This window comes from Magallana gigas, chromosome 2, assembly GCF_963853765.1.
Source record: "Magallana gigas chromosome 2, xbMagGiga1.1, whole genome shotgun sequence".
NCBI classification, from domain to species: Eukaryota; Metazoa; Mollusca; class Bivalvia; order Ostreida; family Ostreidae; genus Magallana; species Magallana gigas.
In genome coordinates, this window is record NC_088854.1 from 58,442,701 (window position 1) to 58,469,665 (window position 26,965).

Here is a 26,965-nt window from a genome sequence, read left to right on the forward strand (position 1 = left end):
TCTCGTTATAACGAGATAATTAACTCGTAATAACAAGATCTTTTCTCGTTATTACGAGATCCTTTCTCGTAATTACGAGATAATTAACTCTTATAACGAGATCTTTTCTCGTTATAACGAGATAATTTACTTGTAATAACGAGATCTTTTCTCGTTATAACGAGATAATTAACTCGTAATAACGAGATCATTTCTCGTAATTACGAGATAAAAATATTTTTTTATGTGGCCCTATTCGTCTTTCGTACAATTTCTTTACCGTATTTGTAAACAAATATAAGACTCAAGCTTTGTTTACATAACAACAACTTCTTTCCTCTGTATCTCGCTTGTAACATGACTTCTAACATTCAAATTTTGGTGAATCATTCAAAATACAAAAGTAAACTATTTTATTAATAGAAATCAAAAATAAAATTTTCATCTGAAATCGTGTCAAGGTCCCTTTAAAAAAGAAATTTAACATGCTATCTTTTTTCATACATTTACTCTTTTCAGTAAATACAATAAACATGTGTATATATATGATGCACAATAAATAATTTGCTTAAAAATATCAATTTGGACATTTATGCACATTGCAATCTTAAAACAGTTAGAATAAAAATCCAATCTGTTAATAATTATCACATAGTTTATCACAGTCTTTGTAAAGAAACATTTATAGAAAGATTTATCTTCCTTGGTATCGATAAGCTAAACTCCACAGCCCGGTAATAGAATGATCATAGCTGTGACGTTGTCCTTTGCCCCGGCCAATAAAGCCGCCTGAACCAGATGCTCCGCCATTGTGCGGGAAAGGTCCCTCTGGAAATGTTCCCTAGACATGGAAGGATTGTAGTTGGACAGACGTGAGTTGCTAGGCAACGACATGAAGTCACCATAAGTATCTACATCTGCCTCGTTCCCAGACTCCTCTTCAAACGGACCAACATGGCTGCCGTTCTCCGTCTTCATGTCCTCATCCACTGTATTTTTAGCCGGATCTGTGAGCATTGTAGAGGCGCGCGGAGACATCTTTAGCCGATCTTCTGCCGGTTCGGAGAAGGAAACTCTCCGTGGGGTTTGTGTTATCAACGAGATGTTGGCCTGACTGTTAGACTCATCTATTAGAGGCCTCAGGGTGGTGCTTATTTTACTTGGGGCAGGAATAAAGTTGCTTGGAAGTAACTAAAAGTACAAATCATGTGTCAATATAATAAACATGAGCAGACAAAATAACAAAGTTAAATAACAAAAAAATCAAATTGTTTTTAAACAATTTTTCTATTCAGATTGAGGCACTATAAGCTACAGACTGAGGTTACAGAGAACAGGCCCCGGGGCCATAAAACTTAGATGAGCTCACTTTTGATCTCAGTCTCACTTTTCCACTATATGTTCCTTTTGTAAAAGTGAGACTAAGATCAAAAGTACCAGTATGCTCATTTAGTTTTATGGCCCTGTAGCCAGGGGATTGTGATTTAAAGACAAAAGTTACAGATAGAGGGACTTTGTAAATACATGTAGAGGGGCATTGTAAATACACAAGTTAATGCTTTGTAAACAACAGACATGCGTTACCTTCAGCAGTAGATTGGTGGCCTCTGTTTCAGTGAACACCTCCCAGACTCCATGCGAGGCCAGCAGCAGAAACTGACAGTACTGGTCCACCGCCACTGACATTGTGTGGGGCTCAACAATCACACTCTTCTTCAGTGCCACATCACCATGGTTACCTAGACCCCTTGTGGTGGCTACAACTCCATTCACCCTCATCTCTTTCTCACTCAAACTGATGTCTGCTCCTATAGTACAAGGTGGTAAAATATAACTTCATTGAGATGAATTATGAGAAAACTTGAAGCATAAAACTAAGCAACCTACTGTAATTAAGTTACTAAGATGTTAGGGTCTGCTCATTTACAGCTACACAAAAACTGATGTTTTTATTTATAAAAGCAGATCCTCAATCCAATTTTAATCACATTGGAATCTGAACTGCAATGTATATACTGTCACTGACCGGCCTTGGTGACCCGATTCTTCTCCTTCTCATTTTTGGGGGTATGGTCCTTAGTCAGGGTGTATGCCTTATTGGCCCTCACCAGTACTCCACGAACGTTTCCTACAGCAAGCATCATAAAAGAAAACCACAATAAAATATGAATGGCACTGCAGTGATCAATTGAATATGGTTATTGTAAATATTTTGAAAACTCAGGTTCTAAATATACATTAAACTTATTGTTAATTTAGACTGTGTATTTCACTCAGCTTCTTGGGATAAGCAACAGCTGCTCAATCAGCCGTTGCTTAGTACATCGCTAAATTTCAGGCATAAACAAATTATATGAGAAGATACATGTACAATCAGACATGTGCCAAATCATATGAAAAGCAACTTGTCTAAAAGTTTATTTCCACCAAATATTTTCACATTATCTGTAATATTTTTGTAATAAAGTGTTTTTCCCTCAATGACCATAGACTGTATTCATACCTGCATTGGCAAGGTAGATCATGCCCATTTCCTGGGGTGGATCGTACCCCAAGGTGCTAGCTGGCTGTGATTGATCAAGCTTGTTCTCCAGGGTGGGGGGCCTGGACATGTACACATTGCTCTTTGTTTCCTCATCCTCCTCTGCCACCGGAGAAATCCCATTCCCGTGTTCAAGCTTCTCCCCACTCTGTATCACCAAGGTAACTGCTGAACATCCACTCCATCTGACCTTTGACCTTTCATCTTTACCATAGGACAACAAGATGTCTGTTAAGTAGTAAGACTTGGCAAGAGCGGATTCCATTTTGATTGTGAATGGTGCCTTCTGCTTCTTTTTCCTGTTTTCTTTCTGTTCGTCTTTATGTGCATCCTGCTTGCCGGACTTTGATCGTCGAGGCGTGATGAGTTCCTCATACTTATCCTCGCACATGTTGACGATTTGTTGGACAATATCCACGCTCTTCTCGTGAAGTGTTACACGCTCACTCTCCTTTGTGTCTGGGCGCTCAAACGAGTACTAGAGAAAAAAACAAGAGGCCCATGGGCCACATCGCTCACCTGAACAACAGTTCCTTGTAACATTAAATTTGGTATCATATGCTATTTCTATTTTAAACTTTGAAACCCTTTCTGGGGCCCCAGGGTTTATGGTTAGCTTTAACAATTTATAATCTACACAATTTGAGGATGCTTGCATGGTAATCTCACAAACTGTAGGATTGTAATTCTCGAGAAGAAATTTTTTAAAACATTTTCCATATATATTTCTATGTTAAACTTTGAACCCCTTCTGGGGCCCCAGTATTAGATCGAGGGTCACGGCTTTAATAATTTAGAATCTACACTATTTAAAGTTGCTTACGTAGTAATATGACAAATTAAAGGAGTGTAGGTCTCGAAAAGAAGATTTTTAAACATTTTCCATAGATACTTCAACGTTAAAATTTAAATCAGTCTTGGGTCACCACTCATCAGTATTAGTCCAGGGGTCACTATTTTAAAAATACTGTATTGAATCTACATTATCCAAAATTGCATGCATATTAATCTCACAAATTGTAGCATTGCAGTTCTCGAGAAAAAGATTTTTAAACATTTGCCTATTTACTTCTATGTTAAACTTTTAACCCCTCTTTGGACCGCAGTATTAGATTTAATTTACCAATTTAGAGTCTGGGGGTCACGAATTTTAACAATTTAGAATCTACAATAGCCAAGGATGTATGCATAGTAATATCTCAAACTGTTGCATTGTAGTTCTTTAGAAGGAGATTTTTAAACATTTTCCTATACATGTACATGTTAAACTTTAATCCCCACCTGAGGCCCCGGTTTTGGTCCGGGGGTCAGAATTCGTATAATTTATAATCTTCACTATATGTTCAAGCTTTTATGTAAATATTGGCATTACTGGTGCAGTGTTTCTTAAGAAGAAGATTTTTTAACAATGTTCCTATGTATTTCTATGTTAGACTTTGAACCCCGCCCGGGGCCCCCGTTTGGGTCCTTGGGTCACGATTTTTGCAATTTAGAATCTTCACTATACATGTATATACAAGTTTTTATGTAAATATTGGCATTTCTGGTGCAGTGGTTCTTAAGAAGAAGATTTTTAAAACCTTTTTCCTATGTTTAACTTTGAACCCCGCCTGAGGCCCCTGTTTTGGTCCATTTGTCACAATTTTTGCAATTAAGAATCTTCACTATATATACAACTTTTAATGTAAATATTGGCATTTCTGGTGCAGTGGTTCTTGAGAAGAAGATTTTAAACATTTTTTCTATGTATTTCTATGTTAAACATTGAACCCCGCCTGGGGCCCCCGTTTTGGTCCGAGGGTCACGGTTTTTGCAATTTAGAATTTTCATTATATTTACAAGCTTTTGTGTAAATATTGGCATTTCTTGAGAAGAAGATTTAAAACATTTTTCCTATGTATTTCTATGTTAAACATTGAACCCCGCCTTGGGCCCCCGTTTTTGTCCGAGGGTCACGGTTTTGCAATTTAGAATTTTCATTATATATACAAGCTTTTGTGTAAATATTGGCATTTCTGGTGCAGTGGTTCTTGAGAAGAAGATTTTTAAAGACATGCACCCTATTTTCACTGTTTCACAATTATCTCCCTTTTAAAAAGGGATTAGCCCTTTATTTTAGCAATTTATAATCCCCTTTCCATAAAGATGCCTTGAACCAAGTTTGGTGAAATTTGGCCCAGTGGTTTTAGAGAAGAAGTCAAAAATGTGAAAAGTTTACAGACGGACAGACAGACAGACGGACAGACGGACAGACGGACGATGGACAAAATGTGATCAGAATAGCTCACTTGAGCTTTCAGCTCAGGTGAGCTAAAAACATACACAGGGTAATATAGCAGGTGTAGGCTGGACTTTTGGATTCATAATCAGTAGTGTCCTCTATTGTATTTTTTAGAAGTTTAAACAATATATTTTATTTCCGTAAAGGGGAGGATTTGACAGCAGACACTGCCAATTTTTGTTCCCTCCCTATCCTACGATTTTATCAGTTTGTGCTCTTAGTATTTGATCAATTTCTTGGAGGAATACATGTATATGCTTACAGTGAGTATGCTTATGTGGTGTTTCTCCTTAATATATAGCATAATCCATTATGATTCAGCAACAAATAAGTGTGATTTAATCATGGTACTGTCTCATGTCAAATCATAACAACAATTCACTCAGTGACAGAGATAAATTTACCTATTCCACATCTGTAGTGTGACTAGTGTCCAGGATATTTGTAAATTTACCTGTTCCACATCCGTAGTGTCCAGGATATTTACCTGTTCCACATCCGTAGTGTCCAGAATATTTACCTGTTCCACATCAGTAGTGTCCAGGATATTTACCTGTTCCACATCAGTAGTGTCCAGAATATTTACCTGTTCCACATCCGTAGTGTCCAGGATATTTACCTGTTCCACATCAGTAGTGTCCAGAATATTTACCTGTTCCACATCAATAGTGTCCAGAATATTTACCTGTTCCACATCAGTAGTGTCCAGAATATTTACCTGTTCCACATCAGAAGTGTCCAGGATATTTACCTGTTCCACATACGTAGTGTCCAGAATATTTACCTGTTCCACATCCGTAGTGTCCAGGATATTTACCTGTTCCACATCAGTAGTGTCCAGGATATTTGTGAATTTACCTGTTCCAAATCATTAGTGTCCAGGATATTTACCTGTTCCACATCAGTAGTGTCCAGGATATTAACCTGTTCCACATCCGTAGTGTCCAGGATATTTACCTGTTCCACATCCGTAGTGTCCAGGATATTTGTGGCTGCGGTTGACTTGGTTCTGGGATCAAACTTTGCCATTTCATTCAGCAGAAGATGGTGTAGTTCAGTAGCTGCCATGTCAGCAGCAAATCTCCCATGGTAACCGTCAAAGAGCCCGAAGTAACACTTGTTCTTGTCCTCCCCAAAACTGTCCTGGAATACTTTTGTGTCTTCCATGTAACTCTTCCATCTAAGGAAAAGATGTAAATTAAGAAACGCTGAACAGTATCAGACTGTATATACATGTGTACTCATGTGTACTCAGAACACAAATTATATTTAAACAGTCTTATTTCTGCTGCAGTTTAATTTTTGCTGAATGCTAATGTATACATCCATAAAATTGTCATTGTAGTGAAAATTTCCATAAAAAAGTAACATAAAAAGTCAACATTTTTACAATTCAACAATGCATGAAAGAAATTTTCAATACAACAATATTTCAAAACTGTATACAGTTTTAATTTGTATTAAAAATTAAAATCTCCCATGGCAGTTGTGATGTCTAATATAAAATTATTTAATCAGATTTCTATCTTTATTTCATGATATTTCAAGGTACTACATGTATCATAGTAGTCACTTGTGTTGACCAGAGCAAAAATGCTACATGAAATATAGGCACAGTCACATTCTTTTTTTTTTAATTTAAGGGCATTACCTTTCATTTTGAGAAGAACAGAAGCCAACAGCGAAAACACAGGATGGACTACAGTTGACCGCCATGCCATGTACATTAGTGTTGATCTCCTCGCGATTCTGTCGCTCCATTTCAAAAGTTCCCTATAATTTAAACAGAAAATCAAACATTTAAACAGAAATATTGACAATAAGTCACCTTCAATAATGATCATGCAGAAAATAAATTCTTCTATTAATTTAAAAATCAACCATGCCAATTTAAACAAATCATATTAAACAGATCATATTGTCAAAAAGTAAAGCAAGACATTTACTGCCTGATCTTTCAGAGAAATTTTGAAAGGTGGACCTTGACAAGACAAAACCTTATACACAACATTACCTTAGACAACCATCTAACAATTTAATCAAAATTAGATGTCATGTTAGCTTACTCGCAACACATCGTTTGTGTTAAATTTGTTAAATTTGCTCGCTTACTCGCTACACAAACGATGAATTAGAGTGACGGTCTACAAAACACATACCACTTTCACAAACTTCTTTTATCAGAAAATGCACAGTTTGTAAAATTTACTTGAATAAAAATCATAGGTACCTGAACCTCCGCCTTTAGGTATTCATAAGCATCATTTATTTCCTGAATAGCTTGCAGTTGTTTGCGAGTTTCTTTTTCTTCTCGAAGCTTTCGTATAATAATCTGTCGTCTTTTTCGTAGGCCATCTACAGATGTGGGTTTATTTTTGCCTTGATACTTCATAACCTCCAAAGCATCATGGTAGATGCGATGTTCGCGCAGGGATCGTAGGTTGATGTAGATTTTGCAGCGATCACATCGTAAGGAGATGTCAGGGGTCGTTGGGACTTCCGTTATGTTAGTTTCTGGGGTATCTGAAATATAACCACTCATTATTACACTAGTTTTTGATAATACTTGTTTCAAAAGGAAAAAGAAATATAAACTTTACTAACAACTTTTTAAAATACCAAAAACACATTATATTTTTACACATATTGTGAATGTCGTTGAATAATAATAATTGAATTGATATTATAAATGTTTACACTTAACACAGACCATACCAGCTAGTGCATTCAAGTACTTCAATCACTCGCTGTGTCTTTTAAAATAATACATATCAATACACAACAAGTTAACAGACAAAGGTTTATGTATCACATCTATACCATTACCTCATTATCTGCAAAATATCAAATTAACAATTAGTTGTATTCCTTTCTAAAATGCATGTTGGTAATATTTATTAATACTTTTATACCATTTATATATGAATCCAGCACTTCAATCCATGTCTATTCATGTACCCCTATATTCCAGAGAAACCCCCCTACTCATCAAACAACCACCTCCTCCCCTCCCCATTGCATTGCCCCCCCCCCCCCCAAACAACCATACTAGTCATACACTTACATCCATTTACAATATACATCCATGGCAACAAATGTCCATATTTGAGTTTGGTAATTTCTCGGTGCCTCATGGCAGTCATTTCTGTCATTAAACTTGACTTCCTCACTGAAGTCTCCATGTTTGGCTAACCCAACTCAATACAAACAACAAAAATCAGTTCATCTCATCCAAAACCAATTTTTAAAGAAAGTTATCACACACAGGCAAATCCCTGTAAGCTTCCGTAATCCACACACCAAAAATATTGAATCAAATCAGTAGCTTTCTAAGAGGCATGATCGTTTTATCAATCTCGGACCAAGATGTAATTGGATGTAGATTGACGGGTACCATTAAACCCTGAGCAAGCTTTCATTGAAATCAACGTCAGATTTTGGGGTGATTCTATGTTCTATCAACAATCCGCCTTCACATCCCATTTGTTGACACTCTTCAATTAAATTCCATACAAAAATATCCTGTCGTGATCCTTTTATGGAATATTAAATATTATAAAGTTGCTTTGTAATGACCTGAATATCCCCACTGTTTGGCGGATATCAAAAGATTCTGAAGATTATTTTTTCAAATCTTGCACACATCATTGTTGGGGAAAATTCGAAATCCATTAACAACATGCAAACACTATCCTGAAGAGGTCTCCATTATTCTTCTCTTTTTTTTCCTTTTTCAATTGAGCCTTTATATTGATCTAAGTCAGCTAGTCAGACTGAAAATATTTCACCACATTCAACAACTCAATTTCCTCTATGCATTGGCCTCCAGGTAAGAAATGTTGAATTTTGATTTGATGTTTTTATCTGCATCACTTCAGCAGAATCTCTGTCAGAGTTTGGCAATATTGTCGCTGAATCACAGAGGGTAACAAAATCAATCGGCAGGAAATTCTGTATTATCACTGTTTTCTCTTTCAGAGAGATCATACTGTCTCGTGAAAACCCAATGAGTAGGTACAACACAAAGCTAACAAACGGGCAGGGTACACATATAAAGCAGGTGTCAAAATATCACCAAGTCTCAGCGATGTTTGTTCAACTCTGCAAGAACAGGTATTTCGGATGAGCAGAAAGATTGAACCTGTCTTGGGGACCAGTTTTTAGTTCTTGTCTACCCTGCTCTACATACACCTTGGTTTCTATAACTCTGAGAATGGGCAAAGCTTCTTTCACTAAGTCATCCATTGTTGTGATGTCAGGTATTTAGACGAGAAATAAGACACTAAAAATAAATCCATTCAGGTGCCAATCCAAGCTATATCAACAGAAAAACATTGTGGTTCTGATAAAAGGGCAGGCTCACCAAATGTACCCATCATGGATGTGGAATTCATGAAGTTGAGCTTTTTTATACAAAAGGCAAGAATTTAATTTCATTTAGCTATATATGTAGCAACAAGAGATGGAGTGAACCGCAGGGTAAGGGTGGTGTCAGATACAGAGGTCACAGTATCCATGTAACCACACTGACCTTGTTGTCAGGACAACAAGCAGAATGATGGTCATGGACCATGGATATTTGGCTTAGGGTGGGCCAGATTAGGTGGGAACAGAGTGTATTGGAAACATATTGTACAAAAAATTACAAATTATGAATAGACAAATGACAAGTGAAGGCTAAGTGAATTAATAATCTACTTATGTTAAATCATGGGATGAGTAGATCTTTTTGTCAAACAGACAAAAGACAAAGAATCAGTTTAAAGAAAGTGGATCTGGTAAATAAATAATAAAGGTCAAGTGAATAAACAACAGAGTATTAATACTTTTAAAACATTTAAAAAATTTATTCAATTTCTTTTATATGGTACATCATGTCATTGCAGTGAAAATGTTAGTAAATACAAGTGTATAATTGTGTCTGGGCAGTATCTTATAATTCCAGCATCTAGAGGGTACACGGAAGAATTCACCTCACAAAAATAACAAAGAGTGATTAAACGAGGTAGGTTATTGGTAGACGTAATATTTCATATAATCATTTTAACTAGATGCATTAACCAATTTCAGTTCAATTTCTACAGGTTAATTAAATTCTAGATTTAATGAATATCTGCAATCAGCAGTTTATAAAATAAAACATCAGTTAGTTATAAATTCCAAAATCACCCAGTTGCCCAACCTTCTTGGAATTATTAAGGTTTATATAACAATGTCATGAATATCAACCTTCAAGAAAAAAGAAAAATAACTTTACTGCCAAAACTAGAACTGTCCAAGGAGTACTACTGGTAAATGGAAGAATTCAAACTTAATTCAAAGGGGCATGGTCACGATTTTGGTCAAATTCTGTTTTCTGATTTTTATGATTTACAATGTTTTAGGAATGCATTTCCAATGATTTTAAATGAAATTTGAGAGTCAGTCGTTGAGTTGTACGCAAGATGCAGGACTCACAATTCTTTGTGATGTAAACAAAGCTCGTGCCCCGTTTTTGTTTACATAGGTTCAATATACCACTAAAAATCTTTTTTCAAGCTGATTCGTCTATCCTCTTATTCGTTTTTAGCATAAAGAAACAGTTTCTAACGTTTGACACATTCATTTTAAGTCTAAAACTGGAATTTTCACTTCAACAATTAAATGCAAACAAAAGCTTTGTTTACATAGTCAAGAAATGTAAGCTCTGTAACTCTCTTATAACTCAACGAATGACACTCAAAATTTGTTTGTTTATCAAAAATGCATTACTGGGGCATTATAAACATTAAAATCGGAAAATAATTTTTGACCAAAAATCGTGACCATGTCCCTTTAAGCTACAACCAAACTACCAGAATCTTAGTGCAGTACTACAAAATGTATTTGAAAGACAAGATGTTCAAAATTTCAACCTATAATACTGAAATAGCTACAGTGCTCCAGTTCTAACAGTTAATTAAAGTATTGTGGACAATACACAGTGATGCAGGTATGCAAGTAGTCATTTCTCATACAATTGTAATATCTCAGTGTGAACTTTGAGTCCATAGATTCGGTAGTACCAAAGTACCAATGATAGGATTCATATTAAAATATACCGTTAATCAAATTTGTATTTCATGCAAATAGCCTATTAACAAATGCATAAAGTTAGCATTAGTATAAGGGTATCAAGAGAAAATGCTATATGATATTTATCAAATAAACTCTGAAGGTGAACATCCATGCTACCTTCTATCCTTACATAAAATAAGAATGAAAATCCACAATCTCTCCAGACATACTCAATTTTCTTGGGAGTTATAGATTGTGCTTGTTGTATTTTAGTATAGAACACCTTGAACTTAACTGAAAATGAAAATGATTGATGAAGCCAGACACTCCCAAGACACTGATCTGCTATGACTTTTACTCTGAATCTGCACACATTCTAAGTTTAATTTATAAAGTGTTCACTCTTTGATTTTTTGATCCTCATATAATAACTTGACTCGATCGATCTTTATTTTCCATCTTTTACACCTAGTATGACCAAACTTGTACACACCCTCTCTACCATTCTGTGTGTACACTTTATATGATCCTGCCCTGACCAGACCTGTAGACATTATCCCCCTGCTGTGGGTAGGTTCTTCTTTATCTAATGTGTATGCATTATCCTCTTGCTGTCTGTGAGTTTTTTTACCTGATCTGTAGACATTGTCCCCCTGCTGTCCGTGGGTCGGTAGTTCTCCCTCCTCTTCATCGAATCTGTCTGAGTACTCATCTTCTGTCACCTCCTCCATCATGGGCGTGGTCTCTTTGTCTGCTGAGGTCATGATGACACAATGAAGTACTGTCTCTACCTGATCAATAAAATATAACAGCTAGTACTCACGAATGATGAACTCAAAATAACAGTCATTGTTATATTCTGATTTGTAAAAAGATAATTAAGGAACTGTAGAAAACAGCAGAAACGTATTTTCTTCTACAGGAAATCACGTATTTGTTAACAAAATTAAATTCACTTTTTTTCACTGTATGACGAAGGGTAATGACAAAAGAAGAAGACGAAATGCTACCAATTTACCACGGCCTAAAATGGAATACATGAACCATATATTTTTTTTTGGGGGGGGGGGGGGGGGGTGATAACGAAAACAGACATTGTAATGGTTGAATTCGTTTTCAACAAATAACAAAAACTCTTGTTTTTATAATAATGAAATAATACCGACACATAGATATAAATAACTCTAATTAAATAAAATAATGATTAAAAATCTTGAAAAGCACCTGCTTATCCTAGCAACAGGAAGTTTACATTGTTTATGTAAAAGAAAAAACCGTTTCCCGTATAAGTATGGAGTTTGGAGTTATCTCCCATTGACCATACTATTAGATTTCAGTTTTTTAAAAAATCCAATTAATAAATTGATCTAATATCGCTCTCTAATCTTTAAAAATTCGGCTTCTTAGTAATTTCAATTTTTATTAAGTAAAAAAAGAAATCAAATAATATATCTTTTAAGGAACAGTTTAAATATGGTATTTAAATAAGAATTGTTTTACCGCTTTTAAAACTTTGTTGATATAAATTGACTAGAGCACATTTTTGTCACTCTTAATAATGATGGTTATTTTTAAATGATTTTCTCTTTCTAAATAAGGATATTTTAAAATGTTGAATTTAAAAGTTAGTGTATATTTCGGAGAGAGAGAGAGAGAGAGAGAGAGAGAGAGAGAGAGAGAGAGAGAGAGAGAGAGAGAGAGAGAGAGAGGGGGGGGGAGAGAGAGAGAGAGAGTATATGGTAAGTAAATAATGTTCAATCTCAAAGACTTGTAAAGTTTCGTCCGATATTTGCTGTAGATAGTTAACTCGGTCATAGATTACCCTCTTTATCACCAGCCACTTTGGATATCAGTGATGGGTCATAGCAGGTACGTAATCGATAATAAAATACCACAAGTTAAATAAACTGGAGCGCTGCTTATGTTCTTGTATCAGTGTATACTCTGTATATCTTGGCCATGGAAACGTCCGTCAGGACTGATCTTTATGACAACCTGTCGTGAACCCCCAGTATTCTGCTTTAACATGCACGTGTTAAGCATTAAATCGTAAAACCAGAAAAACTTGCGAGATATATTTGTAAGTCTGACAAGGCAGGGAAACATGTCGACGTGATTTTGGACTGTTCTCAAGGTTAAAACACGCCATTTTCTCGTGTCTTAATTTATTTCACTCTTTTAGATATATACACCTTGATTACATTCGCTATATAAAGTACAGCTAGGCAATGCTAGAAAGTTTTACAATCTGGCTAAAACTTTGTATCACAGATTCTGGACTCGCATATGGTTTTCATTAAATATGCAAATGTTTACCAGTGTCAAAATTCTGAAGCACGGGCAAGACTCTAAAAAAGTGTATCAACATAAAATATTCATTTGAAATGATAAATAAATCTAAAAATTGTGCGTATTTTTTAGTTTAGGAAGCTTTATTCATTAACTTATGCTAATGACATCAAAATGATATCATAAAGAACAATTCACAAAGGTGACTATAATAGTCAGAGAGAGTAAGCGTCAGTTCAAAAGTTCACAACGATCCATCATTTCTTCATTTAGGGTCTAGACAGAGATTGTCGACACTCACTTACCATGCTAGGCATTAAAAGCCATTCTCGCTGAATTCACTAGAAACATTGCGAATAATTTAACAAGCAAAACAAATTATTTTTTAAATTTTTTCTAATCTTCAGACATAATAAGAAAAAAACCTCAATTACAATTATCAAAATAATTGACAAAATTTGATAAAAATGCAAGATACATTATGACATCATCGGATGTACCTTATGACCCGGAAGTCATGCACCTTTATTTTGGGGGACAACAGGTAAATGTGTTGATATATGCATTTAACTGCACAAAATTGTCTGTCATATATCAAATCTAGATGAATATCTGAGGAACATAAATCAAGATTTAAAAATCATTACTTCCGAATTCGTTCAAAAATAAATTACAACACAGACATTTTACTGGATTTCTAGAGGAGTGAAATTTTGTTTACTCTGCGTGCCTGAAAGTTTACAAACACACCTATGCGTCTCATATCAGGTGAGTCTGGTCTGTTTGTTCTAACAAAGACAATTGTTGGTTAAGCTAAATCAGACTATGGACCATGAAGTATCCCATAGTGATTGACCACACTAATACTGGTACTCGCAATCAATCTTAGCTGCAGGTCTGCATATTTGTAAATATGAAATTATAGTTTAGATTAAATATAAAAATTGAAATGTGATTAAAAGTCTGAAAAAAAAAATTTATTGCTATGTACGTAAACCAAGAATACAGGCTGTCTGAGCGCGTGCACTTAAGTAAATAATACTGATGTCAATTTCTATTCCATATACATGCATTCAACTTCATAACAATCAATATAAATGGACAAAAATGTTGGAGTGCATGTTAAAACATCATTTAACTCAATTTGATAAAACGCTAACACTCAAATTATACATCAAAATAGCATACAAAAAGCAATACAACCCAGAGCCTCATTTATGAACAAGTATTCAACCCCCCCCCCCCCCCTTTCCATTATAAAAACAAACAAAAAAGCCATTTTGCAAAGACATGGAAAATGTTTTAAGACAACACATCATGTATGTAAAACTAAACCAATACATCGGTCAAAGACATGGAACATGATAAACGACATAGCACATCCGTATGGACGAAGAAGATCATGTGGATTAACATATATAGCACACCTGGTGGAAAAATATCGCATTATATAAAAAAAAACTCATGAAAAGACAACATATCGTATGATGAAAGAACACTACAAGAGTAAAACCAGAAAACAATGGGAAGGTCGACTCAGTTCATATTGTATAAAGAAAGGACACAGTATAGTAAGTAAGTAAGTAAGTAAATGATTTATTATAGCGACATGTGTTTCATATGTATACATGTATTAATACTAGTATTATACAATAGCTTAAGGAATAAACACCCGGCCCATCGGACCTATATGTCACTTTATATACATGCTATTTTTGAATAGGATAAACTGCACAATAATAGTAGAAATATAGCACCTCATATTAAGAAAGAACACTAAATGAATAACGTAACAAAAAAGACGACATAAAAGACGGCATGCAAAAATATTTAAAACCACGTGAACAACACAGCATAGCAATCGAATCAAAATTAGACCATTCAGGCTCCTGTATTTGATATGTCGCTGTGGGGATCGATGTCGTAACCGGGGAGCGGATGTAAATTCTAGTTCAAATCAGATCGCACAGCACACCCGTGTAACCAGCACATCAATGAAAAACACAACAAACAAAAGACGGCACATCGTGTTAAGAAGTCACACTTTGCAAATAGAGCACACTTTGTAAAGACAAACCCTTGCAAAAGGCAACACATGTCATTTTATAATTAACAGACTCATTGGGAAAACAGTAAATCACGAACATACAAAGCATTTCAACCAAACATCGGGAGAAGAAAGTATGCTCACACCATCAGAAATAAGCAATCATGTGATTTAAGACCATTAGGTAAAAACAGAACACTATTTCTAAAACGACAGCAAATATTGTGGAATCGTTTCTATTGGGGGTCAATGTTCGTGGGTAGCCAAACTTTACCTACGTAAATAAATATTAAACATATGTTTGCATATACATTTGTGGGGATGTAAATTCGTGGGCAAGGGTTACCCATGAAAGCCACGAACAATGGTACCCCACGAAAAATGATGATTCCACAGAAGTACAAACATAGCACATTATACAAAAAGATCACAGCGCATGAACAAAAACATTACTAGTATGTGTGTAAATAAATATATCAGGTGAAGATAGTATTGATCGAAGAAACAGGCAAGAACTATTGTGCATACAATGCAAAAAAACATAAATATATATGACTTTATAAAAACAAGTTATAATTTATATATCAAAATAGAGCACCTTAATGGAAGACTTAGCATAGCAGATCTCATTAGATGAAGCGTGTGAAGTCTAATTATTATCACTAATTGTATAAATATATTTTTAATGTATATTATAGCACAAATTGCAAATTCAAAGAAAATCATACAAAGCACAGATAAGCAATCGTTTATCGTTCTAATTGTAACCTGTAAATTGGACTTTCAGAATTGTATATATACATCACAGACTACACTGGTGGTGGTGATTTCAATCAGTCGATTACAAACTGTCAAAAGTATGGGTCTTACATATAGCATACTTTAAGCATAAATTAATAGAACAATTTTAAAATTAAACATGTAAAGTGGTAAATACCGTACATCCGGTAACTTTCGCGATTATCTAATTTTCGCTCTTTCGGGGTAATTTTTACATTGCAAATACACCCACCGCAAAAAACATGTTTTCAATACGCTGAAATAATATCCGCTATTGCTTGCTATCAGAAACTTTTTATTTGCAAAAATGACTGACCCAACTGAAAAAAATTATACACAATTTCTGCAAATTTTGAGACACGCGAAATAAAACCCCGGCTCATGCACGGTATGCCAGCCTGACTAAAATCAAACATTCACGCGACAATCGAAATGAAAAGGAGCTGCATGGCGAAGGTTTGATTTTAATCAGACTGCAAATACGCACATTAACAAATAAGATTTCCTTTTTTCCATTCTCACATAAAATTCTCTATTTGACTTTGTACTTGATATGAATTGATATGTTAATTAACATTAGTCTGTATATTGGCAATTGTGGCGGATACAGATGAGTTACTGGTGTAAATAACTAAGGCAAGTGAAGCTTTAAAATCTAACAGTCTCTAGCAAGAGGTTTGGGACGCCGTTTCAAAGACCACGTTTTATCAAATAATTAATAAAATACAGAGTTTTGAAAAACGTGTGGCGATGACGTCATTTAAAAGTCAAGGGCATTCAGTAAACAATTTGTGTAATAACCGCCCCTAACTCTCTTTGCTGTTATAAAATATTAAAAGGAAAAGAAGCGTGCTGCGATCTGTGAAACGACAAAAAAGGTCGATAGCTGCCGAAAGTCGCTCCGTTTATAAACGTAGCAACAGTTACTTGTCATTGAAGTTGTTGATAAAACGTAGCCATAACTTTGCGGTCAGGTCAGACGCATACACGTCACTGCTATTCCTCTGCACGATGCGCAGCGCAAATGCGCCTTCCTGTCGCAGATATTCATTCACAAATCGTCGGAACTCCTTTTTCTTGTGGAACCTTTCCTTATTGCGTAGCTTTTCTTTCGTCATTTCCTTATCTCTCAAATCGGGATTTATTTCCAATAACTTTTCGATGAATAGCATTTTGTTGATCGGAAAGAACACGCGCCATAACCACAGAATCAAACTTCCGCAAGTCACCATGGCAACGAAAGCATACCAGAACCAAAGGATGAAGAAAAATGATTCGAAGAACATGTTGAATGGAAGCACGCATTGTACGGTCCAAGATTGCACGTTCGACAACTGTCGGATCTTAAAATCACACATAGCGACGCGCGGAAATTCCACTAGCCCCAGCTGGTTGATTTCGGAACGACGACGCCCGAAGAAATCCACTCCCAGAGTAAGATAGAAATGTTGACCCAGAACTGCGTCGAGTAAAAAAACCTGACCGATCACATTTAAACAGTATAGGCACTTTATAAAGATATATATCGCAGGTAGATAATTTCCACTTCTTTTTCCACATAAGATGTTCTTGAAGGCGTTCTCCTTTTTGCGGTGCAGTTGAAGCCAGCGTTCAATATAAACACTTGTGTGTTCGATAGATTGCTGACGTTCATCCCACGTCATTTCCTTTGTGTCCGAAGCTAAGCGCGCGAGATGTCCTAAGTTGATACCAGACGAGTTGCTGATGAGACGCCACAAGACGTTTGGAAGCTTGAACATGAGTGCCATTAGAAGCAATATCACGGGGATCCATGGGTAATACTTGATAAGATGGCGGCGTCTTACTGCGTCGTTTTGAGACAACCCCTCTGAAGGAGGGACGTAGTATATGTAGGAGATCCAGCAGTAGTTCTGGACGTACTCCACGTGAGAATCCGTAAACTCGGCCGGGCACCAGCAGTCGATCGGCGACTTATGGATGATGAACTGTAGGAAAGCTGTGTAAACGGCGAAGGCCCCAAGGAGGACCATGGTAAAGACACAGCTCAAACGGTCGGCCAAGTCGTCATCTTTGTTTCCAGACAAGTTAAAGGAGAAAAAGTATGTCTTCTCCACCTCCACGCCATCTTCTGTTTCTGTCACCTTCCTCAAGAAAGTGATTCGATCTCCAGACCCACCTTCAAAATGCACTTCTTCGTCCGCTTCCATGTTTGTTTTTTTTTTCTTCTTTATATGACAATATGTTTAAAAATACACTTATGGGGTTTTTTAATTTTGGGTTTCGACTGTTTACTTTCGATTTATTCATCCGCTTCGCGATTTTAAAAACTCAAATGAGTGTCGGTTTCGATACGTGAAGAAGTTTTTGTCAATCTGTCATTCACTCCAATATCCACGCATCATTGATCACATTTCACCGAACACACAGTACATCTTCCTTGGAAACCCTTAACATAAGTACAGCGAGTTACACGCAGGTTTAAAAAATGGAAGCAATTTATGTTTTTTATGTGTTGCAAATTTTTGGAAATCTTAATTTAAATGAATACAATATCTGTCGATTTTGCGATATTGAATTCGAAATAATCGCAAAAATAGCGAAAAAAAATTATAACAAAAATACAGCGTAAATGGTATAGTTAATCATATAGATTTAATGATACATGTATTTTTTATGTAGCTTTGTTGGAATATGAATAATATCTTGACTAAAATCTTTGAGATTTGAAATCGGTGTGGATCAATACAAGTTAAAGCAATTAATGTACATATCATAACGAGGCTTTGCTTTTTCGACAACGCTGCGCAAGTATTGATATAAACTGCAAATATTCACGCATGTATACATTTCAAAATCTAAAAATTTTCTTGCAATTTGTTTTAATTGCTTGCTTTTACAATATTTTGGATCTGATTCAGTGAATAGTCGGTGTACCAAATCTCCCGACCCGTCGTCTGATGCAGTGTTGTAATATAACCATGTGGATCATTTGAAGCGTTTACAAGTGTTTTTCTCAGAAAAAAAATTCAGTATGCAAAATAACTTAGTAACGCGATCGAACTCAAAACTCAAAGCTGAAAAATGACCCAAATATACTTTTAAAAAGGCTAGGAAGCTAGCATCAATTGATAGAAAGAAAAATAGATTTCACTCACCTGCAAAACACAAATACATGCGGTCAGATCAAATTCAAATGAGATTGATCGGCCAATAACGATGTATCCAGAAAGAAAGAAGATAGGGAGGTTATGGGTTGGCTGCTGCATGCAGAAATAAGTATAGGGACTTCATTCTTACGGCTATTGTATTCAGGAATAAGTACACAGGTAGGTTATGGTTTAGCTGATGCACCCAGGAAGTATGTAAATATGGAGGTTATGGTTTTGGCTGCTGTCTCCAAGAAGTAAGTAGATAGGGAGGTTATGGTTGGGCTACTATATCCAGGAAGTGGGTAATTATGGAGGTTATGGTTTTGGCTGCTGTCTCAAGAATAAGTAGACAGATAAGTTATGGTTGGGCTACTATATCCAGGAAGTGGGTAAATATGGAGGTTATGGTTTTGGCTTCTATCTCCAAGAAGTAAGTAGATAGGGAGGTTATGGTTGGGCTACTATATCCAGGAAGTGGGTAAATATGGAGGTTATGGTTTTGGCTGCTAAATCAGAAAAGTAAATAGATACTAAGGAGATTACTGTCCGCCCTGCTGTAGCCAAAATGTCAGTAGATAGAGACTTTATTGTTTGGGCTGCTTTATCCAGGAAGTATGTAGATCGGACGGTTTGGGTTTGGGCTGTTATATTAAGGAAGTAAGTAGGTATGGAGGTCATGAACAGGTCTGATGTAAATACAACAAGTAGATAGTGAGATTATGGTTTTGACTACTATAGGCAGATCGTAAGTAGATATATTATGGGTTTGGCTGCTAAAGGCAGATCGTAAGTAGATATATGATGGTTTTGACTACTAAAGGCAGATCGTAAGTAGATATATTATGGTTTTGGTCGATGTACATGTATGCACGAAAGAAGTTGATATGGAAGTTATGGTTAGTGCTTATGTATACAGGAATTTAAGTAAGGAGATTATGCACTGGCGTCTGAAGCAAATTGAAAGTGTGTGTGTGGGGGGGGGGGGGGGGGGGCTAGACTAATCCTCAGAAATAATGAAAAAAAACCCCAAATTCCCAAAATCATGAAAATCCTAATCCCGGGGGGGGGGGGGGGGGGGGGTAGTATGCCTTTGACTCCAACTTCTCAATATTTCAATCTTTCAAGGTTAATTTAGGAACAATTATAGGAACCCTTTATGATGCTATGTGCCTAATGGTTAGGTCTACCTTTGCAAAATAATTGGGGGGGGGGCCTTTATGTTATGTTTTGGCTTCTGTATTAGGGATGTAAGTAGATAGGGAGGTTGTGATTTCAGCCGCTGTTTCATTTTATGGTCATCCCCTAGCTCCCCCGTGTCTATAGATGATATTTGATATAGCCAATTTAGTTTTGATGTTCGAAACACATCTGGGATTTCGACAGCATATGTTGATATTAAACAGACTGAGAGCATGCATTTCAATTCGAATGAAACCATAATTTCTTTACTATGATTTTGATGTCTTTATTTACCTGAACATGTAAAAGAGATGACATATTTTGAAGAAAATTGGTGCAAGAGCGATATTTAAGAAGAAGGTATAAAATTGGCTTTATATGACCAATTATTCTGTTGTGTGTGCATACATGTGATTTTACTTATCTTTTTTAACCTGCATTTTGATCGTCGCCAGGTAAACAAAATAAACTGGGTCAAGGTCAACAAATAGATATCATAAGAGATGCATGTATACCAAAGATGATAGTGCAGTTCGTAACATAAGAGTTGATGTTGTAGACGATATATTTAGTCATTACTTAACCAACTACGGTCTAGTGTGACATATATAGAAGTATATATTTAATCTACCACTGGTCTGAGGAGGGTTGTCATATTGTAACGTTTCAGTCTCTGTCGTCTTTCATTATGATTGAATTATTCATGTGCATATTTATGTGCCGCATCTGATCAACACAGCTCCGCTTTTAACAGTCTTTTTTCTGTTGCCCCTCGACTTTCTATATAGCACTGACGTTTTTATGCTGCGTTCACCAGAACTAGAGCCCTATCAGCAATAAATGAAGGGCTCTTCAATATTATAGGGCGCTATGGCCTCGTCGTGTGGATGTAGTGACTTTGACCTACATACAAGACCATGCAAGTGCGCGTCCTTATCTGGATGTCAACACAAAGAACTTATTAAAGTTCCGATCCACCAGCTTTGTTTATCAAATCCTCCATATTGCTACACAGTACCCCTCCCTAGTGACGTCACGGCGAGACTTTCACCTCTCTCCACTGTCCCTTATCTCACCTGAACACTAACAACAGCGTCCGTGAAATTCAGACCAAAAAGTTGTATGTGTCTTTTATATTTATTTACTTCTGAACTATACAATCTGAAACAACTTAGTAACTAGATATTGCGATTTGAATTATTTGACATAAAATATGAATGCAATCACTAAAATATATAATAAAAATATAAATTGTATTAGAACATTAAATTGTTTTTAACTATTACTGTACATTCCCGTTGTGCATATAGTCCTGATTATAAAGGCACGTCGACTTCTAAAACACTCAAGTTCAAACAACCTTTTAATAAAAACAAGATAGTTTACATCTAATAAATGCCCACATTTTCACAACGACTGCGGCATAAGTGCTAGCGAACATCAACAAAAAGCGAGGAATAATTGGTCTCTCTGGTTAATCATTGTTGCAAAAAATGACATCACGGCGATTATAAAATCATGAACACATGCTGAAATGAAAAAAAAAAACATACAAGAGATCAACAAAAATCAAGGCCTTATGACATGTAACAACATAACATTGGTCCCAAAAAAATAGGCGATTCCGAAATGATCACGAGTACAATTGTCAAATAGAGTGGTATATGGAAAATTTAATAAAAATAGACATATCTATGGAAAAATTAATATCATGAGAATGCAGGTCAATTGTATCACAGTTGTTTACTAGAAATTCGTTGATTTGTGTTTGATTTCGTGGGTAATATCAATCTTGAAATAAAAAAAATTAACAAATCACTTGCAATTATTTGTATTTGGTGGCCATTTACAATTTGAAAAGCTCAACAAAGTTAAAAAATAAACAACGCTGTTCAAAAAATTTCGAAAAAGGGCCTCCATAATAACAACAAACTTTATAATGTATACGTAGTATATTGTGACGTCATGGAATAGAATGATCGGTTGCTGTAGTTGATGCCGGCTGGAAGACGCTTGATTTTTAGGAATGTTTGAGATTCGATGGACATCAGAATTTGAAAAATGCGGCCAAAAACTCGAAAAATTATAAATATATGATCATTTATCTAATGCATAGTTGGAAATGCCAATGCCCAAATGGTATGACTAGGATTGGTCTCTTCTGTTCCCTGACATCCTACGATTAGCACCATGGCGGGAGCCAGACAGGTCGGAAGTGTCCAATACTGACCATTAGAAGCAAGTTGACGACCGAAACGAAGCACCTGGTCAAAACCAACACAGATGGCGGATAACTACATACTTGTGTCAACTTTCACAACTTGGAATGTTCATACACTCTTCACATTTGAACATAGCTTTAGCTTCATTTAACAAGTCAAGTCTGTCTTAAGCGTGCGTTTCGCCGTAATCGTCACTTAAGGCCTTTTTCACAAAGGGTTTCTCTTTGTATATACCCCACAAGTTCAGAACCAGATCGGTTAGCAAGATGGCGTTAGTATTCCTAGCTACGATTCTGAGTACGAAGAGGCCGTCGTCTCGTAGATACTGGTCGGCGAACTGCCGGCACACCTTCTTGTCATCCTCTCCCAGCAGCTGGTCGCGAACCTTAAGGAACTTCTTGATGTACGCCACGCGGTTGTGTTTGATAAGGACGCGCCAGATCCAGAACAGGAAGTTACCGAGGGTAACCACGGCAACCACCACGAACCAGAACCAAAGGAAGATGAAGATTTTCTCGTTGAACAGGTTGATGGGAAGCACGCACTGCACGGTCCATCGCTGCAGGTTCTGTAGCTGACGGATGTCGAAATCACAGAGTGTGACGCGCGGGAATCGGTAGCTCTCTTTGATCTCCCAGTTGTTGGCCAGGCCATCCAGAACTTCAAGACCATAGGCGGAGTAAAATCCGTGTCCCATGAAAGCATTGAGGATGAAGAACTGGCAGATGATGTTGACACAATATAGGATCTTAACGAACATGTACAGGCCGGTCAGGTATGTGCCCTCGCGCTTGTTACACATGATCAAGCAGAATTTGGACGCCTTCTGCTTCATACGGACCATGAAGTTATAGTTGTACTGACGGTGGGTATCCAGCCAGCGGTCGATGTAGACGGCGATGTACTTCACCGTTTCGTCTCTCTTTTTGGGCTCAGCAGTTTGGGTTCCAGCAGCCATGGTGACGATTTTCTCGAGGTTGAGTCCAGAGTGGCCGCTCAGCATTCTCCAGACGAGACAAGGGACCTTGAAGAGGAATGCCATAAAGACCAGGATGATGGGCACCCACTGGTAGTAGGTCAGCTCCTCCTGGCGGCGAGTGTCGTGGTCCAGGGGAATGGCTTCCTCCAGAGGGACATAGTACGTGTTTTTAATCCAGCAGTAGGATTTTGTATACGATACATACGACCCCGTAAACTGCGCCGGACACCAGCACTCGATGGGATTCCCTACGTACTGTCCGCCCCCGGTAAATACTGCAAAGATACACAGGAGCACCACGGTGTAGATGTGGTTGACTCGGTCCACCCAGTCGTCGTCATCGTTACCCCGGAGCTTGTTCCAGCTCGCCCAGCTTCCAAAGATCCACACAACGCTGAAAAACACACAAACAACAATGTTTTACTTGTACTGAATATAAATAATTCGCGATGAATGTCATTTATCTAAACGTGTTTGGAGTGAAAATATTTTGGTATGCATTTTGTATATATTTAATGGTGAACTGAGCATGTGGCCTTTTGTTCACTATATAATAGATACCAATTATTTTATGTTGTACACTTAAAATTACGTTTGTTGGGGTAGGGGTGGGGGATTTGGGGATTTTTTTGTTGAGTGTCACACTAGAAAAAAAACTTGTTTTGCTTATGTGAAATCCTATTGCGTAAGGTTAACTCAATTTGTTTATATTGTGTTTTAACGAATGAGTTCATAATCATGTTAATGGAGATTATGGCTTAATTTTACGTAAGAGAGGGACATACATGAGCTGACGGCGTTATAGCACCTTTTAACAAAGGCGGCTAATTGCACGGGGCCCAGGGTGGTTTATTGCATTATAAACCGTCACAATGGTACATCAAAGAAGACCGGACACACTATTGTCTATCAATATTTAAAAAAAGCAACTTGACCGGAAAATTCGGATGGTTTGTCGCACCTGCTTTAGGATAAGTAAATCTAGGGGCCATTGACAGGGTTTCATTTGAAATGACGATAAGTAACTTTTGAGTCTTTTTTATCCTCCTGAACTGATAAGGGCTGCGGTTTTGTTTGGACACGAAAATGTCGTCTGTCTGTGTAAGTAAGTAAATAAACTTGAATACCCTTATCCAGGAGATAAAGATGCCGAGGGTGCGTAGCGCCACATAATACTTTGTGCATCTATATACACCTACACATGGTCAACTACCCGAAGTAGACTACACTTAGAGAACAAATGAAGAATTCGAAAAATTTTACGGTCCTTTATAAAAAATACAGAATTTGTTTTGGTGTTTTATTATTGAGTAACGCTTCCGTAGCTTCGTGATTTACACAGAAATGTGTCAATCTCCTCTATAAATAACTGCATAGATTGACAAGTCGGTCCTACTTTTTTTTATTGAAATTTAATGACAACTGTCGAACCGTACACAACGAATGGGATCATTTAAAATATATCAACTTGTTTAATTAAATCAGATAAGACGCAATATACACGCTATACAGAAATGTGTAACTATTTTATCTGAAGTGATGAAATGGGACACAATAGTAATACAAAGTACAGAGGTTGCGTGGATTAAATCGGGGTCGCGTAGGCATCGGCCCAAGTCATCATCAGGAGGTGAAAGAGTTACCTCCCATGTATCAACAGGTCGTTTAAAGCAAAATCAATAAGCTGCATTTTAATAGCATGTAGAAATCTTTTTCATTTGTTATTGGTATTTTCCGTGATATAAAAAATGCAGGTTTTTAAATTTCTGTTATTCATGGTGTTGTGGGGGTGAACCATTTAAAAGTTCTAAGTGAATGAAAATAAAAATGACATAACTGTCACCCAGAACAACAGTTAATTTTTCTTATAACAAAATATATTTTACAGATGATAGGTTGATTTTTCCTCTACAAAATTGCTTACCAAGTTATTGTTTCTAGTTTTATATCATTAAGTTAAGTTTTACAGGCTGAATACTCACCATATCCTGTTTTAAAGCATTTTAATTTTTTTTAAATCAGGTTGTTTGTGCTTGTTTTTAAATAACCAAATGTTCTTTGTTTTCGTTATGTAATATACATTTATTGTATTCATAGCATTAAACAATGACTGCTATTAATTAAAAGTCAATAAACATGCTCTACTTTTCACAGATAGGTATATCATGAATAAACAAAATAGTATGCAGAAAATGCCAAAACAGCCATATGTTTTCATTATTCAATTATTTATGATCGATACATAAATGTCATTCAAAATCAAGATACTGAGTGAAATAAGTTATAGCTACATGCATAAATCTAAATTTATTTTATAATCGGCGGAATAAAACAGGAATTCTGACTTTAAATTATAACCATTATTTATATATTTTTCATCAGGTCCAAAATGGATATAGTTCTCCCTGGATGATTTTCACGCGCATTTACAAGTTATTCACGTGCAATTAATGGGGCGCCCAGTGGGAGAATTGACAAGCTTACAGAGCTTTGTGAATATTTGGCCCCAGGCACAAATGTATTAGGCGACCTACAGTGTTGACACCTAGCCGCCGATCTTGACAGGGGCTTACATACGGTACAAATGTAGCAAATGATGACATATTTATGACGAGATGTATTCAATGTTCATAATAAAGATTAAGTGTATAAAATACAAAATGAAGAGAAACTACCAATCGCCCAATATTTAAATCAAATTTAGAAAAGCCACATAGTTCAGCATATTGGTTATAAAATTTATTACAGATGATATTTTAATGATCAAATTGTCAACAAATGAACATTTTGATAATTACGCCTCATTTTGTATACTGCTGTACAAAATGAGGCTAGAGAAAACTCGAAACAATAACCGAGGCGTGCAAAACTGAGTCTAAACTGGTAAAACGACTTCTGAAAATGGTTGAAGGACTAAACATTTCAGTTTAACACTTGATACACCGCGTCTAACTGATCAACAGTGATGTACTCTTAAAACTAAAACGCCTATCGGCCATATCGTGTGAAAGTAGTTGTTTATGAATAGTACGTATTACACAGAGAAAACTAAAGAGGAAACTTACGACATAGCTTTAGATGGTCACCAGCAGGACCTATGGGCTCTTCTGTTCCTCTTAACCGAAAGTTCTAAAGAAGAATCCCTCTGTTAAAACTGTGTACTGTAAAAAATTGTCGAAACGTTGCCCTGTCTTCTCTTTTCTCTCGTGTCGCTACACTGAATGATTTGGAAGGACCGAACCTAGGTGTCACTCAATTTCTAAACAGTTGAGGTTAACCAATCAGAGCGCACCTCGGGGTTAAAGGGCATGCCCAAATTTTTGTCAGTGAAGAGAAGATAACTCGTCTATCAAAATAGAAATATGAGGTAAATATTTCGTAAGAAACAAATTTTTAGACGGAAAATTTCGTCAACACAATCAAATGCAAACTTAACAATTTGAAACAATACTAATTTAAATTGTTAATAGATGTTAATGTTTGTGTCACTATTCTTTTTA

The 26,965-nt window shown here is 36.4% G+C and overlaps 3 protein-coding genes across 4 annotated transcripts; all 3 read right to left on the reverse strand.

The window, feature by feature from the left end:
* Window positions 1–500: 500 nt before the first annotated feature.
* LOC105327332 (protein phosphatase 2C-like domain-containing protein 1) lies at window positions 501–12,141 on the reverse strand. 2 transcript variants are annotated; one of them, XM_011427741.4, is made up of 9 exons: window positions 12,063–12,141; window positions 11,470–11,629; window positions 7,033–7,325; window positions 6,454–6,575; window positions 5,760–5,982; window positions 2,483–2,999; window positions 2,006–2,107; window positions 1,564–1,787; window positions 502–1,170 (listed from the first exon to the last, which is right to left on the reverse strand). In XM_011427741.4, exons 2-9 carry the CDS (start codon window positions 11,600–11,602, stop codon window positions 697–699), a joined length of 2,088 nt encoding a protein of 695 aa, XP_011426043.3. In that variant the 5' UTR covers window positions 11,603–11,629; window positions 12,063–12,141; the 3' UTR covers window positions 502–696. The 2 variants fall into 2 exon arrangements, with proteins under 2 accessions (XP_011426044.3, XP_011426043.3); XM_011427742.4 differs by lacking the exons at window positions 11,470–11,629; window positions 12,063–12,141 and adding an exon at window positions 7,867–8,828 and having other exon boundaries at window positions 501–1,170.
* Window positions 12,142–13,249: 1,108 nt separating this feature from the next.
* Window positions 13,250–18,349, reverse strand: LOC105327331 (innexin unc-9-like). Its single transcript, XM_011427740.4, has one exon. It carries the CDS (start codon window positions 18,141–18,143, stop codon window positions 16,878–16,880), a length of 1,266 nt encoding a protein of 421 aa, XP_011426042.3. The 5' UTR covers window positions 18,144–18,349; the 3' UTR covers window positions 13,250–16,877.
* Window positions 18,350–21,382: 3,033 nt separating this feature from the next.
* On the reverse strand, window positions 21,383–26,700 carry LOC105327330 (innexin unc-9). The gene is made up of 2 exons (XM_011427739.4): window positions 26,531–26,700; window positions 21,383–23,859 (listed from the first exon to the last, which is right to left on the reverse strand). The coding sequence occupies exons 1-2, from the start codon at window positions 26,533–26,535 to the stop codon at window positions 22,653–22,655; spliced, it is 1,212 nt and encodes a 403-aa protein (XP_011426041.2). The 5' UTR covers window positions 26,536–26,700; the 3' UTR covers window positions 21,383–22,652.
* Between the last annotated feature and the right edge of the window lie 265 nt (window positions 26,701–26,965).

Excerpts from the sequence above, each read along its gene's own strand:
- LOC105327331 (XM_011427740.4), bottom strand. The coding sequence starts at position 18,143 with ATGGAAGCGGACGAAGAAGTGCATTTTGAAGGTGGGTCTGGAGATCGA.
- LOC105327332 (XM_011427741.4), bottom strand. The coding sequence starts at position 11,602 with ATGACCTCAGCAGACAAAGAGACCACGCCCATGATGGAGGAGGTGACA. Across the intron at positions 6,576-7,032 it reads ACCTAAAGGCGGAGGTTCAG|GGAACTTTTGAAATGGAGCG; the intron begins GTACCTATGATT and ends TTTAAATTATAG. Across the intron at positions 5,983-6,453 it reads TGTTCTTCTCAAAATGAAAG|ATGGAAGAGTTACATGGAAG; the intron begins GTAATGCCCTTA and ends TCTTTTCCTTAG.